This window comes from Embiotoca jacksoni, unplaced genomic scaffold (genome assembly GCF_022577435.1).
Source record: "Embiotoca jacksoni isolate LCO1_2020_lvr unplaced genomic scaffold, fEmbJac1.0.p SCAF_28, whole genome shotgun sequence".
NCBI lineage: Eukaryota > Metazoa > Chordata > Actinopteri > Embiotocidae > Embiotoca > Embiotoca jacksoni.
Window position 1 is genome coordinate 4,122,417 of NW_027185379.1, and position 18,256 is coordinate 4,140,672.

The window sequence follows — 18,256 nt, forward strand, 5'->3', positions numbered from 1 at the left end:
AGCTGAGGATGTATTTTCCTTGCATTGAAATCGCGGTGTGTCCCAGGGTCTCCTCACAGTCAATCATGTCTGTTACAGAGGGAACCAGAGGGAGTTACCTTTGGGCTTTGTTATTAGGTGCAGCCAGAGGTTGTTAACTGCCGAACACCTGCCGAAGTATTTTATAATTTATTTCACCTTACTTTTGTGTAAATGCAGAAATTTTTCCATACTGTATGATACAATCCTACATGCACATATTCGGCATCTGCATATTAGCACACATATGACAACATGTTAAACACAATGATAATGTTTGAACTGTTGCTGAGGGTTTCAAATCATGTTTCTAGACAGTTGATAAAAGGTGTTCCTCAAGGATGAATATTTGGCCCACTGATAATCATTCAGTAGATACATTTATTTTCCGACTTAACACAGTACTTTCATGTAACTTTTATGTTGGTGATACTACCTTGTATGCCATTGGTTCCTGACCTTCAAAATACAAGCTGCTTTTGAACATGTAAACATCCCTGTTTGTTATCCAACGTTCTCAGTTTCTAAGTTTCAAAACAACAAAACGTGTGCATTTCACAAGAGCGTAAATAATTAATGCTCCATACTTTAAAAGGAGATCTAACTGATACGTGACAGCATTATAGATACTTGGGAATTCGGCTAGACAGCTGATTGTCCTCCAAAATTTAACCTTACTCAAAAATTTCAATTTAAGAAGAGAGAATCCAATATACAACCTACCATATTGGAATTTATAGAATGTAAACTTATGCCCCCAAATAATCTTATATTCTTTTAAACAACAGTTAGTCAAGCAATAAGATCTGGTAAGCCACAGACTGACACAACAGTTAGTTCAAAATATCACTATGTTGTGGTTAAAGCTACTACAGCGGTGATTACCAGCTCCTAAAACAAGTATGTGGAGCAAACATTTTAGTCATTGAATACAGACAGCCACAGGCAGGTGGAAATCAGCAGGAGATATTGGAAAAACTTGCGATGAGTAAATGTGCAGGTTGTAGCTCTTGGTCAGAGAGAAGCTTCATAAATTCAAGATCAAACAGAAGGAACAGATATTTTTTTTTTACCGCAAACATATTTTAAGAAAATAACAAAAAAGAGAGCAGGCGATAGATTTTAAAAAGTCTTCCAGTGGCCTAATCTGTGAGGTACTGTAAACAAAGTTTCAGAGACAAAATGTTGTACTACTACGCTTTTAAGTTCCATTTCTCCTGCAAAATTAGGTTTGAATTTCATCCCCTTCACGAGGTGTTGGGTTGTGGAACTTTCAACCTTAGTTTGCCAGCTCATTTTTAATGTGCCTTTATTCAGCTGACCCTGCACCATTACCCGAGGCCAGTAACTGTATCTGTTGGCACAACTGAGGAAAAGGCATTCAGGCTGCAGAAGGAGACTTTACCTCTTTCAGTATTTGGCACTCCTAAATTAATGGTTGGTATCGAAGGATCAGCATGGTCACTGTAGTACTCTAAAAATAAGGCATCCTTTTCCCAGGTCTTCTTTATCACTGGAACTAGAGGAAAGGGGGAAACAAAATCAATACAGTGTTCAATAAGTTTCACAACAAGCAAACCTCTTCTTGTGTGCAATATATACTTGTTCCCAGACCAAATGATGGTCTCATATTTATTGCAAGACATGGTTCTTCAGATGTTTCTCTACGCTTAGGGTAAACTATGTTATTAAAAACCAGTGAGTCATCAGCAGAGGTGCGGAAAAACAGATATAATTCAAAGAGATGAGATGAAATGCTATGTTCTCTTTAATCCTCCCACCTTGTTTCAAAACCAGATATGTGCAGATGCTATGCTTGGATAAGTTGAATCTTTGGCACTAAATATTTTATGAGTCTTGTATATTAGTATAACATTAGTTATACCAAAGTAAATCATGAAACTTTTAAATCATAACGTGTAAAATAGTCTTAAATTTCAGCAGTTATATTTTAACAATGAATCCTAGGATTTCTCTCTTCTCAAGAAAACATTTTGTATTTTTTGTAGTTCATTAATTGCAACACAAAAAGACAATCCACTAAGGGAACAACACAAAGACAAAAAGAGCAGTCAATAACATTTTTGGGTTGTTGAGGTGGGAGGTTATGAGAGATGGGAGAAATACATGACACCCAAACATCTGGAGGCAGCAGCTCAAGGCTGTGCTCAGCTTTCATAAATCAACAAACATGAATCTGAATGGTTTATTTAACACTAAGAGTGAACCAAAAACAAACCAGTATTACCACATCGTGGTTTTATGCCTCCACCAAGCAGGTTCAGACTCATATAAAATAGTGTATGTGGTTAAGACTTTGAAGGAATCCTTTTGTTTTCACAATCCTGGAAAATAAAACTGATTAACAGAAGACAATGCTTCAAATGTCGATGTTGCAGCAAAGAAGCTACAAGTGAAACGTGGATTCTTTTCACACATCTTTGACCTGACAGCACACGAGATGTAAACTATCCCCATGGTTTCAAAGTGGACACACAAGATTAGCGTCACCAATTCAGTCCGACCAAAAGTGAAATACGCTCACAATCATCTCTTCTGTTCTTGCATTATGGTGTTGAATACTGAGCAGTGTTTCTGCGAATTACTTCAAATTTGTCACACATTTTCACTGCCTCAGCAATGAACTGCTTAATCTTTAGTTGTCATATGGTTGGGATATGTCAGGAAAGCCTGCCACAAAGATTCACTTGGCCTGAAGGCTTAAGTGAGTACATTTTGGTAAATTAAAGGTCAGAGGTCAAGCTCAATATGATCTCACATCCGTCTTATCCGTCAGTCCGATTCTTGTCAATGCAAAATCGAAGTAACGCCATTTATGGAATTACTTCTAATTTGGCACAAACATTGTCTTGGACTAAAAAAATGAACTAATTACAATATGGTAGTCAAACCTCACAAAACATATTTGTATGTATATTTGTAACCTCAATAATTTAAATATCTTATAGGATAAAATTCTTCTTCTTCTTTTCTGTTCATTATTAAACACCAAATCTGAGGACCAGAAGGGGAGACCATATGTGACCATATTTCACATTTATGTAAGACACTAAATTGGTGGCATTACCCTGGGGTGCCCATCTAGAAAAATTGTGGTGATTGTAGATCTTCCGTGATGTAAGGATTGAAGTTGTGTGAAACATTGTTTTAAAATTTGTTTTTTTGGAGTAACAGCCATGTTTTTTTTTTTTTTTTATTTTCTGTTTTTTGAGGAGCTGGAAAAATGAGCTTTTTAGGTGTAATTTGACAGAAAAAAATAATAATCAAGAAACCAAACCACACCAGAGCAGAGACAAAGGTAAATTTTCCACAATTAGATTTTTCTCTGAAAAATAAATGTGCAAAATCTAAAGAGACCCACAAAAACTCAACTGCATATCTGCATATCTATTTCTTTTTGTGGTAGTTCAGGGTGGATGCAGTATGAAAGAGTCAGACCAAAAAATAAAAAGGTTTTGAAGGTTGTTTGAAGATTGTTCATTCTCTATAGATTAATAATAGATAATAGATTCATGTTAATTTTCACAACAGATAAAGATTAAAAAGCCTGAGAGTCATGTTGAATTAAATGTGAAGCACTTTCATGTATCTTGCTTTATTGATGTAAGCTAACCTTTGATATATAAATCTAATTTTCAGGTTCATCTTTTCTCCATTAGAAGCTGATAAGGGGAGTCGAGGAAATGGTAATTGAGGAAATAAGTGAAATTTCTTTTGAGCGACACCCTTAAAATATTTTGTATAATTTGCCTGATCACTCTAAAATGTGTCTGCAATTTAATCTATCGACTTAATCTGCGACACTTTTATTGGGGTAAAAGAGAAGCAGATTTACTGCAGAAGGCTTAATGTCAGGCAGAGCGAGCCAAAAAGTGGCATCGTTGGATGATTCTGCATTTCCAGCATCAAAGGAGGCACAGAATGAAGAACTTCAAGCTTTTTTTTTTTTACCGTCAGCACTATTAAATACTTTCAGGCTTGACAGTGGAATAATTTAATAAAAGATGTTATCATAACGTAAAGGAAAAGCGCTCATTCAGTCACATGTCAAAGGTAAAACAAATCCATTACGAGAAAACAGTGAGATAAAAACTTTTAAAAGGAAATCTTTCTGAATACAAGTGTAACTCACCTCTTTCACTGTGAAACTTCCAACATGTTTTCACAGCAACAAATATATCTTCTTTGTTTACAGGCTCCCCCTTTGTTGAAAATAGAAGACATGAATCAAAAATTGCTTGCATAACAAACCACATACAATTAAAACAGAGCCTACTTTATATGCAGTCAAATGGTTTGAATTCAGTTTTCCAGCTATTTTACACAAAGAGCCTTAATGATCAGTGGGAGTTGATATCTTCAAAGTGAAATTAGAATTGGATATTTTCATAAATGGTCTGAGGTCATTTGGCCCTCTGGTTGCCTTTGCTTCTCCTTTTTAAACTGAAGAAAAAAAACTACTGTACATCTAATAACCAGGCAGTGTGTTAAAAAAAAAAAGTCTGAACTTAATGCTCTACTAGATGTACGTTTGTGGCATCTTTGGCTTTGGAACTGAAAAAACAACAGAAACGTGTGACCCGGAGAAGTATGAAAAATGAAAGGAAAGTGAATAAAACCAAAAAAATGAAACTTCACTGTGCTTTGTTACCAAATATAATCAAAAATGGAATAAGCGGAGATGTTTATTTTTTTCCCCATGTACTCAAGTCACACAAAAAGATTCACTAAATCTACAACAGACAGAGAGCATTAAAAAAATGAATGCCAAATGAAAAGATATCATCAGCTGCTGAACAAACCATTACTTTTTCAATATATAAACAGACAGTTATTCACTGTAACAATCTCTTTTTTCCACTATCAAGCCTCAGCATCACACTGAAACCACAAAAAGCTGATTTAAACAATAATGTATAATTTTATCGTTTAGTCAATAAAATGCCAGAAATAAGAGAAAAATGTTCATCACAATCTCAGCGGAGCCAAAAGTCACAATTTCTTTCAAACAACCGTCCAAAACTAAATGCAAGTTTCACAGATAAGAATCTGGAAGTGACAAATGTTTGACTTTTTAGCTTGGTAAGTAACAGCCAATCCATTATTCCGATTGTCGGCAATTTATTGTCCATATTGTATTTACAAATTGCACTAAAACCTACATGTGTTGATCATACAGAACACCAGGGTGCACTGCGATTAATCTACAGCACTGTCAAACACAGAGGCAGCATCTCACCCAAATGTTACATGTCTGGGTGTTTCAGCACAGATGATTTGTTGGCTTACGATCCCAGAAACCTCAAGAAGGCTAAAAATACATTCTTATTACGGGCCTCCGTGCTCACTTTCAGTTTCCTCCTTAGACTTCTTGTCTCTTGTTTGTCTCACGGATGATCATAATTTCCACAATTCTCCGTTCCTGACATGTCAGGCATGCAAAAAGGAAACACACCAGAATGAGTTTTATTGCCTAAAATAAAAAGGACATGTTTTGCTTCCACGTTGATTGCAGTCCTTCGCCTCCTTGACTCTGCCTCTTGAGACTCTTGATTCTTTGTTGACACTGCAGCTAAGTGCTGCTCTGGCCTGATTTGGCAATTTGTCTCGCAACTGTTTCGAACACTGTCCGATTACAAGCGTCCTCTCCTGTTTTCTCTGAATGGAAACCTCTCCCTGAATACTTATTAAACCTGCGACCTTCGTGTTTCTCCACTGGCTGTGTGAGCTGTTGTCCTGTTTTCTGTTCAAATTAATGCAGTTTTATGAGGACAGTGATTTCCGTAGAGAGGGAGCTAATAACTGCATGAATATAAATCTGACAGACTGCAACCAACATGTACCAGACTGAACACCACAAATTCACATGCAGCATGTGATTTGAATAACAAATAAAAACATCAGATTGAATTTTTTTTGCTGTCAAAACTAGGAGGGGAGGATGACAAATCTCAATTAGGACACTTCCAGCTACAGTTCTGGCATCCCAAATTTCAGCTCACCTCAACTGCTCTTGACAAAACTACAGTCATATACACATCCAAGCAAAGCAATCCCTTCTTCCCAACGTTATTGATTATTTTATGGTGTGTGTGTGGTCAACATGCTGCAGGCTAAAGGATGGCTGACCCTTCTCAACAGTTCACAAAGCAAACTTCTTTCAGCTTGAGCAAACATAATGTCAACAATATGTCAGTTATCCTGTGGGGAATCTGGCTTATGATTCAACACACTGACAAGAAAATAAATTGTTGTAACAGTAAAAGAAACACACAATGCACGAGCGTGATTAAACTTGTGTAAAAATGTCTACTTGACATTGAAAGCAGTGACCTTACATACAGTGTGACCCAAACATAATGTTTTTGTCTTTACAGGCTCCCTCTCAGATACAGAAACTACAGCCTTGAGAACCTTTCTTGGTCTAAATATGATGAAATGCAGAAGAATGTTTGAGTCTGTAATCCTATTTCTAAGTAGCATTAGTTGACAACAAAATAGATCAACTTCAACATATTGAGATAAAAGAATAAAGGACAGAATAAACTGTCTGATGTAACTCTGGAAATGATGCAAGAGGATGTTGCTAAGCAACGGGGGATAATTTTTTTTTTCTTGCAGGACAACAAAATTGAATTTGGCATAACAAACCCGAGACTTCTGTCTTCTTAGTTTCATGCACAGTGTTGTACTGAATGGCGTATAAAAGCAACAACATATGAGGACGTACTTTGTTGTGAAATGTTGGAGTTGCTTACACGAAGTCTTGGGCATGAGTGATGAAGGCCGAATAGCATAGAGGATCACAGGACTGTCAATATCTCAGAGTAAACTGTCCTCTGTTTTATGTTGTCATTCAATTTTGTTCCATTTCATGGGAATTGAGGACAATCAAACTGATCCTAAAACAGAGCACATACTCACACACAGTGGAGGCTCTTTGCTCACAGTGGTTGCACACTGCCCTGCCCGAGGAGAGTCCTCCGGCTCGGTGCACAGCTCAGGAACAGCAGTGAGATGTGGACCCTTCCCATTGTCCCAGATATACAAGGCAACCTGTAATAATACACAGTGATCTAGTTTATGCAGGATGCAATCTTTCAGACATTAATGATTTATTAAAAACTGAAAAGATGTGTGCTACTTTCTGGCAAATACAATAGTTTTGATCTCACAATACAATTCCACTGAGCATATTTAATATTTAACATGAACAGCAAAAGAGATAAAGAGGAGGATAGAACCTGAGAGCTGTCGAGTATTACTGTACTTATTTCTGAAGAGCAGAATAAAATCTGGGGTTTAGTTAAAGTATTCTACAGGGGGAAGATGGGGACGTTACAGTAAAGGAATATGTAATGAGGATGGCATAATTAGTGCCGTCTGAATTGTGGCAACTTACTCAAAAGAACCAGAAACGACAGAAACTGTAAACTGTGATGTTTTGCTGGCTTGCAGCCTGGAGCTAATAAATCAACTGTGAACTACAGTGACATGGAGGATTCCTGCAATGTTTCACATGCATAGTGATCCTTAAAGCACAATAATCTGTAAAAATAAAATGTATGATTGTTTTTAAAAGGCTTCAGATTCTTTATTTCTGTATGAAACCTCTTTTTATATTTTTTTTTACATTGTATTTTAATTGAATCTCCAAGAAAGAACTCGCGTCATCTCAGACTGAATCACCTTTTCCAGACAGACCCTGATAAGTCTGATGTTATGTTTCCTCAACTAAATCCCGACATGCCTCCCTCACTGAATTTCAGTGATAAAAAAATAAATAAGAGCCTCAATGCTGCACAATGACAATTCTCCAAAGTAATGAGATTTCACTTCAAGGTTAGATGGATTTCATGCCTTGGTTTTTATGTGCAAATAAGTAATAGTTGGCTGGAGTGAGAAACCAAAAATCTTCAGAAAATGGCTGAAAAACAGCAGCCACACAGAAAAGGAGAAGGTAAGTATGTATTGTCTTACCTCATGTTTAAGGTCGATAGTGAAGTCAGACTTAAGTGGCTCGTCTCTCACTTTGTTTGCAAGCCTAAAAAAAACAAAAAACAAACAGATCACAGATTTTCAAATGAAATACACAATAAATGCAGAGTAAATCAAACTTTATGAATAATGCAAGATATGAACTAAAAAGCTCAGTTTTAGAGACACAAAAATACTTACTGCACATACTCACCGAACAACTAGGGGGATGCTTAGAGCCCAAGCAGCAGCAAAGTCTGGATATTTAAAGATGGAGGGTTTCTCTGCAAAGGCGTAGTGATGAATGATGGTCGACTCCTCATCACGGAGAGGCTTACCAAGAAACCAATCCTGATAAATAAGTTGAAGAGACACATTTCAAAATGGTAAAAGTACAAATTTTTTTTGTTGACTTTTTCCACCATGAACATGCTGTGAAATTTCAAGAAACACTTGGGTTTCTGGCCCGATTTAGGAATTCTCACACTGCACTTGTCAGAAAATCTTTAAATTGTTTTCTAATGAGGTTTCTTACTGGTTGGGGAAATAATGAGATTTGTTGATAGAACAAAGTTCAAAGATGCCAGATATTGTAGCCACAAAGGCTCTGATTCTTGACATTTGGAGTAAAAATAATCTGATATTTCAAGAAAAATCCTCCAACAGTTTGAGAAATATGTTCATCTTTTTTTTCTGGTGGAGATTTAGGTAAGAAGATCTATGCCACTCTCATATCTTCACAGTACACCCAACAGCCAGTTAGCTTAGCATAGCACCTCTAAACCCCTGCTGTAAACTCTACCTTAATAAAAGGTTGTAAAAGTTCCCCCATAAGTTTTACAGTTTTAGAGGTGTTACATTTTATGGTGACTGTGGAGGCTGTAGTTTGGGTCAAGGTGTTTCTAGTGTGTTGTTTACACCATTAACAGTATATCAATAAGACAGACCAGATTTGGCTAAAGGTACCTAATAAACTGGCATCTGAATATAGATATTTGAATTTGTGGGTTGTTTACAGCTGCCTATCCAAACATCCCTTCCCTTTTTTAGACTTATATATTTCAATAAATCTTAAAATCAGAAATGTTTCACTTAATTACTGTCATACTAATCGGTTAAAGTGAATCTGAAAGAGGCAACTCGTTTCTGTGAGAAACCTTTAGATGTTACAATTTTAAAATGAAGGTGTAACACCTGTGATAGTAAGCTACCTATGCTAGGCCAGAATTTGGTATCACCTGAGGTGTCAAAATCTCCTTGATACCAGTGTGTTTGTAGGGTCCATACAAGTACTTTGAGACATGATAACTGTTTTAAAGGAGTGGTTCAACTATTCTTTGGGGCAATCATTGTTTTGGCCTACATGATTTGCAAAGTAGCTTTTTGTACCAATAAATTATGTACCTATAGTGAAGTTTGAATCATACATAGTATTTCACATGCATAGGCTCGAACATGTATAAAGCATAAATGACAAAAATATAAAGAGAATATATTCTCTGAGTTTGTTTTATTATCAACTGAGCATTAAGATTTCAGTATCACATTTTCAAAAGTTCCCTCTTGATATATTTCATTCTTTTATTTTCAGTTGATATATATGTCACAGAGTAGAAAAGTATGGTAGAACAAAGAACAAGTGGAACACAGCCAGAGTTTCCCAGGACAGACTAATTAATACACTGCTCGGAAAATGACTCTGACTTTGTGCCATCTACAAATGTACATTTAGGGAACACATTACTGAGAGCAGCCAAAATAGGAGGCTACAGACCCATCCTTGATCTTGCTGGGGACCTCCCTGAAGGTAGCGCACCATGAGTATTGTATCACAGGAAATATCACAGCCATAGCTTTACTATGAAGAAAGTTCTGCAGAAAAATCTCTTCGAGAAGCCCTAAGAAAGTCAACTACACGAGGTCCACATCATGGGTGTATTTTGTGCCTAGTGTAGCACGTATTTGAAGGTTCAAAGGACAAAAGAAAGTCTGACGAAATGCAGAGTTGAGAGCTGATGAGACAGTCAGGACAGCAGCTGTGCTGAACCCTCACGAAGGGAAAACTAGAGAGCAGATAGATGTGGTGTTTGATGTGCACTGGATAACATCAATCAGGGATGCTGAGAGATGCAGTCAAGGTTCACCAAGTAGCACTCAATGCAAGAACATTGCCTCAGGACACAATGCTGTGCACTGGAAAAAGCTGTTAAGTAATTCAGAGAGGTAAAGAGCCTTGATGACATTCATCGTGGACCAGGGAAAGTCAGCAAAGAACCGGGTACAGCTGCAGGACGGACAGATATTCACAATCTGTAATCTGCTATCTTCTCATGTACAGGCACATTAACTATGCTCCTGTTGTACATGCATATAATGTATGCAATCGTCATCAAAACCCAGTTATTGTGGCTGAGAATACGGATGTCACGATCCTTTGTCTGGGATAAGAAGATAGAACGGCCTCTGTATCAGAAATGAAGCACTCTGAATCGCACAAGGTACATCATCAGCAGCAACCTTGTTCAGCTCCTTGTAGATCTTTGTGATGCTCTTAGTGGTTGTGACAGCGTAAGTGCTTTTGCAGAACACCAAAAACTCCGCACTGTAAAATTTGTCAAAGGAAACAGGACATTCGGAGAGTCCTGAAAATGCCTGGGAATATCATGAGATGCATCAGAAGAATTAAACAGCATTATGGAATTCATTGTATGCATGGTGTATGTACCAGGATCTAGCATACGTCATGTCAATCTTATTCTTGGAACGAATACAATAAATAATTGTTCACCATCTTGCTCTAACAATAACAAAATGTTCAAATATGTGTGGGTAATTTCTAGACATTTGGGTTCCTCAGTGATAGATCTCCTACTGATTCTTACAGGCATGCTGATGTTAGACTGGATGCGGGTCCAGAGCACCTATGGCTGTCCTTAAATTATGGACTGCATTTGCGTACAGAACCTGCAGGCTTCCAGACTGCTCCGGCCTCGCAAACAAACTAAAGTCCATAGAAATGTTTGAGGTGTAAACCGCAGCAATCAGAAGCTGGAGGAGGATTGAGAAGTTGCTCTGAACAGGGTGACTACGATGAGAATTTTGATGATGAGAATTATCTTTTATTAGAAAGCAGAATATGAATACTCCAGGAAGGATATAAAAACAAAATCTGAGACTTCTGCAGTTCCTGCAAATTCTGGTGTGGGCCGATAGGCTATAGAGAGAAGTCTTTGCTTTAGGACGTGTTGTAATGAATCAAGTCATCGGGACGTTGCTCCTCTTCAGGATGATGCATACAATAATGCAATCGATCTCTACCATAGTACAAAAAAAAAACATGCAGGGTCTAAATTGCCCAACATGACAATAAAAGGGCAATTAAAATAACCTGCTGAATCTCCTTATCAAACCATAAAAATATCTCAGTTTTATGGATTATTTAAAAAATTCATAAATGAGCAATTTATTGAAGGAGGAAGCTATTTTGCTGAGCATGATTAAGAAATAAATATTTTCATGACAACTTCAATGTATGATTTTCTGCAGGGTTCATTCAATATTTATATTTGACCGACCCATATAGGAGAAAAATAATTTCATAAATGGAAGGACATTAGGTCTCCAACTGAGACTGGAGTGACATGTCTGACAGGTTAAACTATGAGCCGGTGGAGCTCAATGCAACTTGGCTACTGCAGAGGAGCTGGAGCCAACCTCATAATGTATCTCTTAATTGAAGCGATGATCAACTAAGCTGGAAACAGGAGGCTTTGGTCTCGCTGATGAATTTGGCAAAGAGAGACAAAGCATCAAAGAGAGGGAGAGGAAGGGAGTGAGATGGACGTTTAGAGGACACATTGTATGCTTACTTTGGTCTCGTCAAATTTTGCAAGGACTTGGACAAGGGTATTCATCTTCACATTTGTTTCCTCCTCGAGAAATACAATCCAGGATGAGTTTTTCCCAAAGGATTGGGATAAGCTGAGGACACACAAACAGATATAAAGAATTATCAAAACTGGAGTTAAATTATGAAACGAGGATAAAAGGAACTTTGCCATTCACAGATATTTCAGTACAGTCTGAGGAGCTAACTGAGGATCCTGACCCAGTCAGATCAAGGCAGTCGCAATGTTTTCCCTGAAGGAAAGCAAGACACCAAACATCACAAGCACACAGACTTCTTTCAGCAAGGGTGTCTATGTCATGGTTTTCTGGGATTTCTATCTTCTAGAGTCCTAAATCTTTGCTGGGGAAAGATTCAGATGTGATTACCCATCTCCCCAAAACAATCACTGAACACATATTGGATTTTTAAGAAGGCCAAAGCATGCAGACAACTGTAGCTAATGTCATTATCATGCTGTTCACTGCACTGAATAACTGCAGTTATAGGCTTATTCTCACAGTTACAGACACATTAAGAAGGCATTCATCATAATGGGAAGCAATTAATCACAGTTATTGTGTTAGTAATGGATTCCAAGCAAACGTGGCAAATGAAATGTCCTCAAAACCTAAATATAACCTTCAAAATCTCAACTGCAGGAAAACATTTTGTCCGCATTATGAACATTTAAATAGAGTTAAGCAAATCTTTGCTTAATCACATTATCGTCCAACCATAACAGCTCAAGGATACTTACTAAGGCAGCAGAGGAAGAATGCTCCAGTCTCCCTCGTTATCTGATAAACTGTGAAGAAGCAAAACCACCGGTGGTTTCTGAAAGAAACACCACACAGACCAGATATAATTTTTTATCAACTGTACACTGTGGTGTACAAAGCTAAAGACATTTAAAGAAGATTTCCTCCAATGAAGGAGCCGAGGGTGAAGCTGGTCTTTAAAAAGACGGTTCTGGAACTGGAAGGTCAACAGTTTTATCTTTGCCAATGAGCCAGTTATGGGTGGTGTGTTTTGAAACATATTTTTACACTGGCCTGAACAACTGCAGAGTCTTAAAGAGTTGTGAGTCAGAGTGAGTTGTTTGGTTCATCATAGTAAGCTTTTTTGATCAAGTTACATTATTATTGCATGGAAATTTAAGTCTCGGCTGCAAGACTTAACAAGAATACTGTATCTTTGATGAATTTATTTACATGCACATGACTATCCTGCTTATGATACTTTTTTTTTTTTTTTTTAAAGCATCCTGGTTGCGTGTTGCACATGTAAACATCTCATCCTGGCTTCAGAAAGCTGGATATGCTACTTGGAGTTCTTCAAAAGAAATCATACTGAAACATGTAAACACATCCAGGTCACTATCTTGCCCTGATTGCAATTATTTGAGTGGACCGTTATTATTTATATTTAATTTAAGTTTATTTATTGGCTGAAACATGATATAAAAAAACCTGATATTGCCTTCAGCATTGCTGCTGCTCCTGCCTGCCCTCACACTCAGAAATAAACTTCAGAAATATCAAGGAAAACAAGCATAGGATTTATCAGGGCATGGACAAAGCTCACAATCCCTTCCAAGAGAGAAAGACTGTCCTTTTAGCAGAATTTTCTGTGAGTGAGGACAGGTCAGAGAAGGTGTGTGAGGATTGCCCGAGAGAGCCAATGTCTCACACTGTGAGGAAACAAAGCAGCAGAGCGTTAAGACCCTGTGGTTCATTGCAGCACGGTCCACTCATCATGCAGGAAGTCAGGGAGAACAGTCTCCTCTGAGCCGCTCTGTCTAACAGCAGCCTGTTTGATTTAGGCGATGACTCTGAAACGGTTTACACCTATTAATCCCTAATAGTCAGCTCAGGTTTGTTAGCTCTAATCTAATTACTTGAGTTTAGTCTTAAAATGAATCGCATAATGACACCTAACACGGTGTATTCAACTGGTCTCTACTTGATTTTCACACCATTGCTGTTACATCAAAATAATAACTTATAGAATTCCAAAAAGAAGCACTGTCTTCAAATAATAAAGCAATTTAAAGAACAGAGCTTTTGCTTCAAAGAGCTTTTGACATTCTTCTTATAGCGGAGGCATTCAAGAAGAACCGGTGGGTACTTTTATCGCGGTTGTGTGCGAGCTGCAAACTCCTAATCAACAGATAAGAGCCAGTCCTTGTGAGAATATGCCTGCAACGAATAGGACACTGATTGCTTTACGACCATGAAGACGATGGGGGTCGATGAGCTGGGGGGAGTAAAGATAGAGCAGCCACCTATCAAACTACTTTAGCAATGAGCTGCAGACAGAAATGACACCTTTCATGTTTAAGTCAAGCCAATGAGGAGCACAAGTGTCCCTGAAGAGCACGTTTTCACATTGAAACATTTTCATCACAGTGGCTCTTTAAATGCATGCATTATAATAATTCCGGAGATAAATAGGAAAGCATTTAAAAACATATTGTATTCCACTAGTGCTCTTGAAGGTCTCAGCTTAATCTCATTCTGTTGTAGTACCAGCGTGTCTCGGTGGATACGAGCATTGGCTAAATGACAAGAGTACTGTATAAATGTAATGTGAATTTTCCCGGAAGAAAGAATGTCAGACAGCAGGAACATAGTCTGTGAGCCGACACAGAATACACAAGATCCTGTGTGTGTAAATCAGTGGGTATCACAAAAACCTTCCACACTCAGGATAAAAAAAAAAATAAAAAAAAGTCTGCTGTGAGTATAAGAAAAAGGCTGAGACAGATATACTGACTGTAAGATTTACTGCTTCTGATCTGGTCATAATTCTTCAACTTATCACTGAAATTTCATATTTTTAGTGACACCAAGTTGCTCTTAAAATTGAGGCTATAAATCAATACTTTGCTTCACAATGCTTTTGAAAGCAGAATTTGTTTCCCTTTTTCTGACTGACAGAACAAACGTTTTACAGTTTTACAAAAACCTGAAGCTTCTTTCTTGAGTAGGACTAGAAATCAAAAGGTATTTCTGGTCTGAAATTTCTCCGCCGTCTCTTAAAACTGACTTCTATATATTTTCAATATAGTAAAATGCTTTACACAAAGGTCTCTGTGGCAGTGTAGCACGACTTACTGTACATCAAACATGTTGAACAGCTAAGAACTCAATAAATCTCTTTGGCTTTGATCTTTTTCCTTCAGTATCTGAGGAACAGCTTCTAACACTGTTAAACAGCCGAGTTATAAGCTTATGTTTGGTTTAAGAGGGGAGGTTGGTACTAAGATGAATTAAAAGTAAATTTTATCTATAAATAGTACAACAATAGAATTGTATTTTTATGACGTAACATCCAGCACAACAGAATGCTGTAATTCAAACTGTTTTCACAAGTTATTTTAATCATAGTTGCCAATGAAAATAGCTACGGTCGAGTCCAATTTACTTTTTCATTAGGAAGATATCCCAAAAACATATTCAAATGCTTTTTTTCACACAGTTTAGCAATTCAGGTTTGGGTTGCTTGTTTAACATTGCATTAAGGGGAATTTCTAATGTGTTTTTCATAACTGGCTGCTCTTACTTGAATAGAAAAAGGTCTGGCACGTGAAATTTGTACAGCAATGTATTGCTGCCACCATTAAAAAAGTTATTATTTTCTTGTTATATTGAGAAGCATGGACTTAACAAGATTCTTTTCACATTGATACATTTTCCTTTTCCTTGTTAATATGGCTTTTTTCCCCCCATATTACTAGATAACGTATTTTTTCTCCATTTCTGAGTCTACCTGGTTATAGACAAAATAAAATACTAGTCATATGACTATCTTTAAGAAATACAACATTCATGGAAGGAGGAGGTAGGGGTGGGTGGATGGGTAAAAAAATCATCAGATTTTTTTCATGGGAGAAGCAACTGTTCATTCACAGAGTCCTACGAAAAGTTATGCTGGTTTATTTTATTATCATTCTCTAAGATTAACCATGTATTTATTTCAACCGGAACAATACTCGTTCTCAAAACAAGTTGTTTTTGTGCCGGGAGTTAACCCCACCTTAACGTTATAGAGTCAGATAAGAATATTGGATTTATTGGAGTTTAAAAACACAAACCAAACAATTTTGTCCTATCAATTGTGGCTACAGAGCCAAATAAAAAACAAAAATAAAAATGCAAATACATAAAAATGAAATTTGTGTGAATGAAATTAAAACATATTTAATGAAACTGAAAAGAGAAAATTATCTATTCATAGATGAATTTAGCTTTTTGTTTTTCCCAGTGTCCATCCTCCCTTATGCAGTTTTTCATCTAGTGTTTTTAGCTTTATAAATTATAGAACTCTTTCCAATTTAATTATGAATCAAATCCTACTCCATACAGATAAGGATGCTGATTAAATCTAATTTTTTTTTTTTTTTTTTTTTTTTTACATTTTCTGCTATTAGAGAAGCAGCTTTTAAGGACTCCTCAGACTAGTGTAGTTACAGCACTAGCTATGAAGGTGCCATCTTGGGATACTTCAGCCAAAATCAATTTACACTCTGATTGTGCAAACACATTTTGATCACAAATCTCTTGGTCTTACAACCCTTTGAAAAGCTGTCAAGTCTTTACTGCCGTCTCTTTAAGTAGTTGCTGATTCTTCCTGGAGTTGGTCTGTGTAATTCCCAACAGATGATAAAACTCCAGACATCTCTGAGATCATAATGGGTCAGTCAAAATTCATAAAGTTTGACGTCTGTCGTTGTAACTAAATCATTCCATGACAAATCTGATCTGCTTGCACAATTTGACGCCACTATTCATTACAGGAAACATGGCACAATATTTCCAAATAGTGGACAACCAACAATCAAACTCTTTCTTCCAAAAAGTTCAGTAGAAATGAATTCTTATTTGGGACTTTTGACTTTGTACCGCTTGAAGTGCAGTGCAGGATGACAGGTTGATTTTAGACAAACAAGATAACACTGCATCCAGCAATCTTTCAGGGGAATAGTATTTAAATGGCTTGCCACAATAAATATTTTGTGATTATGGCCAAACCATAATAACACCATGCTAAAAAGATAAATGAATCACTGTAAGTTCTGAACAGTTGGTAAACACTACAGATAAACGACATGTAGCTTCCAGCAGTGGAGGAGACTGAAACAAACAAAAAAACCCAGCTCATAATGTTTCAAGATAGTCTCTAGTTAGACACAAATCTGAGACCACAGAAATATGAAAATATGTCTCTTGACAGTGAACACAGCGAGCAGTCGCTTCATCTAATTTACTGTAATACTCTAATTAGTGATGCTGCATTCAGCATTTAACCAAACAGAGTATAACTCGTGTTACACCACATTTCATCTGACTCTAAAGAGATTTAATCAAAGGAAATGAAGGGCATTTTGACCTTTGCCCTCCAATGACATAACGCTGTGATGTACCTAGAGGGATAAAATGTTGAGTGGATTTCCCTGCAGAAAAGCATATTTTTTTCCCTATGGTATTTATTTATTTTTTTTATATCTGAATGATAAACAGCATACAATAAGATTAAAATATGTCTTCTCATCAAAAATGTACTTAAAAGTGGATGGTTGGGGACGTTGATTTCTTGATTAATCTGACATATCCGGACATCACAGATGCACCAAAGTCTGGCGTTCCTAAATACACAAAATTGTAAGTAAGCACAGGATTTGCTGTCGTGAGGAGCTGAGACTGTTGCATATTTCAAAAGCACACTTCCATTCGGACTACCACTTTAAAGGTGTAATCTGGAGGGTAGCATGAATAATTCTTCACACTTTCAGTTAATATTTAAGTTTTTGTGTATTGCGTAATAGTGTAGCAAATGGCAAACACTTAGCAAAGTGTTTTTTTTTTTTTTCCTATGAAGTAACATTGTGACGTGTTTTCTCCCAAATGGATTTTAAATTCAAAATGTGATGCTTTTGAGTCATTTACAAAAATCATCCTTACCTACACAAATCATCAAAATGTGCTCTTTGTGTGCCCAAATAGGAACATGCGTGCATGATACAGATGGCGTGAATCTTACCTCTGTGAGACTGTGTGCTTGCTCAAGTAAATCTGTCCTCCGTGTTTCTGCCTGCCTCACATGGAAGGAATTGCTTTGACTCTGGATGACGAACACTATCTCCCGCAGGTCTGGGGGAACACAGAGGACAGAGGCTTGAGACTGCTCACATACTGTGAAAAAGGATCATGGCAATCGATGACCTTCTGAAAGCAAGACAAGATAAGAGACACGGTCTGAATAACTGAGGTGACTTTTGCTAATCTCCATTATTAGCCTGGTGATAATAACCGCCACATCAAGAGCTTAATTGGCTTGGGGAGAGAGTAT

At 37.1% G+C, this 18,256-nt stretch overlaps 1 protein-coding gene across 2 annotated transcripts in view; it reads right to left on the minus strand.

The window, feature by feature from the left end:
• The window catches only part of b3glcta (beta 3-glucosyltransferase a), a 58,546-nt gene that overhangs the window by 8,676 nt on the left and 31,614 nt on the right, over nucleotides 1-18,256 (minus strand). For both annotated transcript variants that reach the window (XM_069161445.1, XM_069161446.1), the window contains 8 exons: nucleotides 17,948-18,057; nucleotides 12,663-12,739; nucleotides 11,886-11,997; nucleotides 8,231-8,367; nucleotides 8,020-8,083; nucleotides 6,964-7,095; nucleotides 4,172-4,241; nucleotides 1,424-1,537 (listed from right to left, as the gene is read on the minus strand). In XM_069161445.1, the coding sequence (XP_069017546.1) occupies nucleotides 1,424-1,537; nucleotides 4,172-4,241; nucleotides 6,964-7,095; nucleotides 8,020-8,083; nucleotides 8,231-8,367; nucleotides 11,886-11,997; nucleotides 12,663-12,739; nucleotides 17,948-18,057 (816 nt within the window). The remainder of the gene's footprint in view (nucleotides 1-1,423; nucleotides 1,538-4,171; nucleotides 4,242-6,963; nucleotides 7,096-8,019; nucleotides 8,084-8,230; nucleotides 8,368-11,885; nucleotides 11,998-12,662; nucleotides 12,740-17,947; nucleotides 18,058-18,256) is intronic.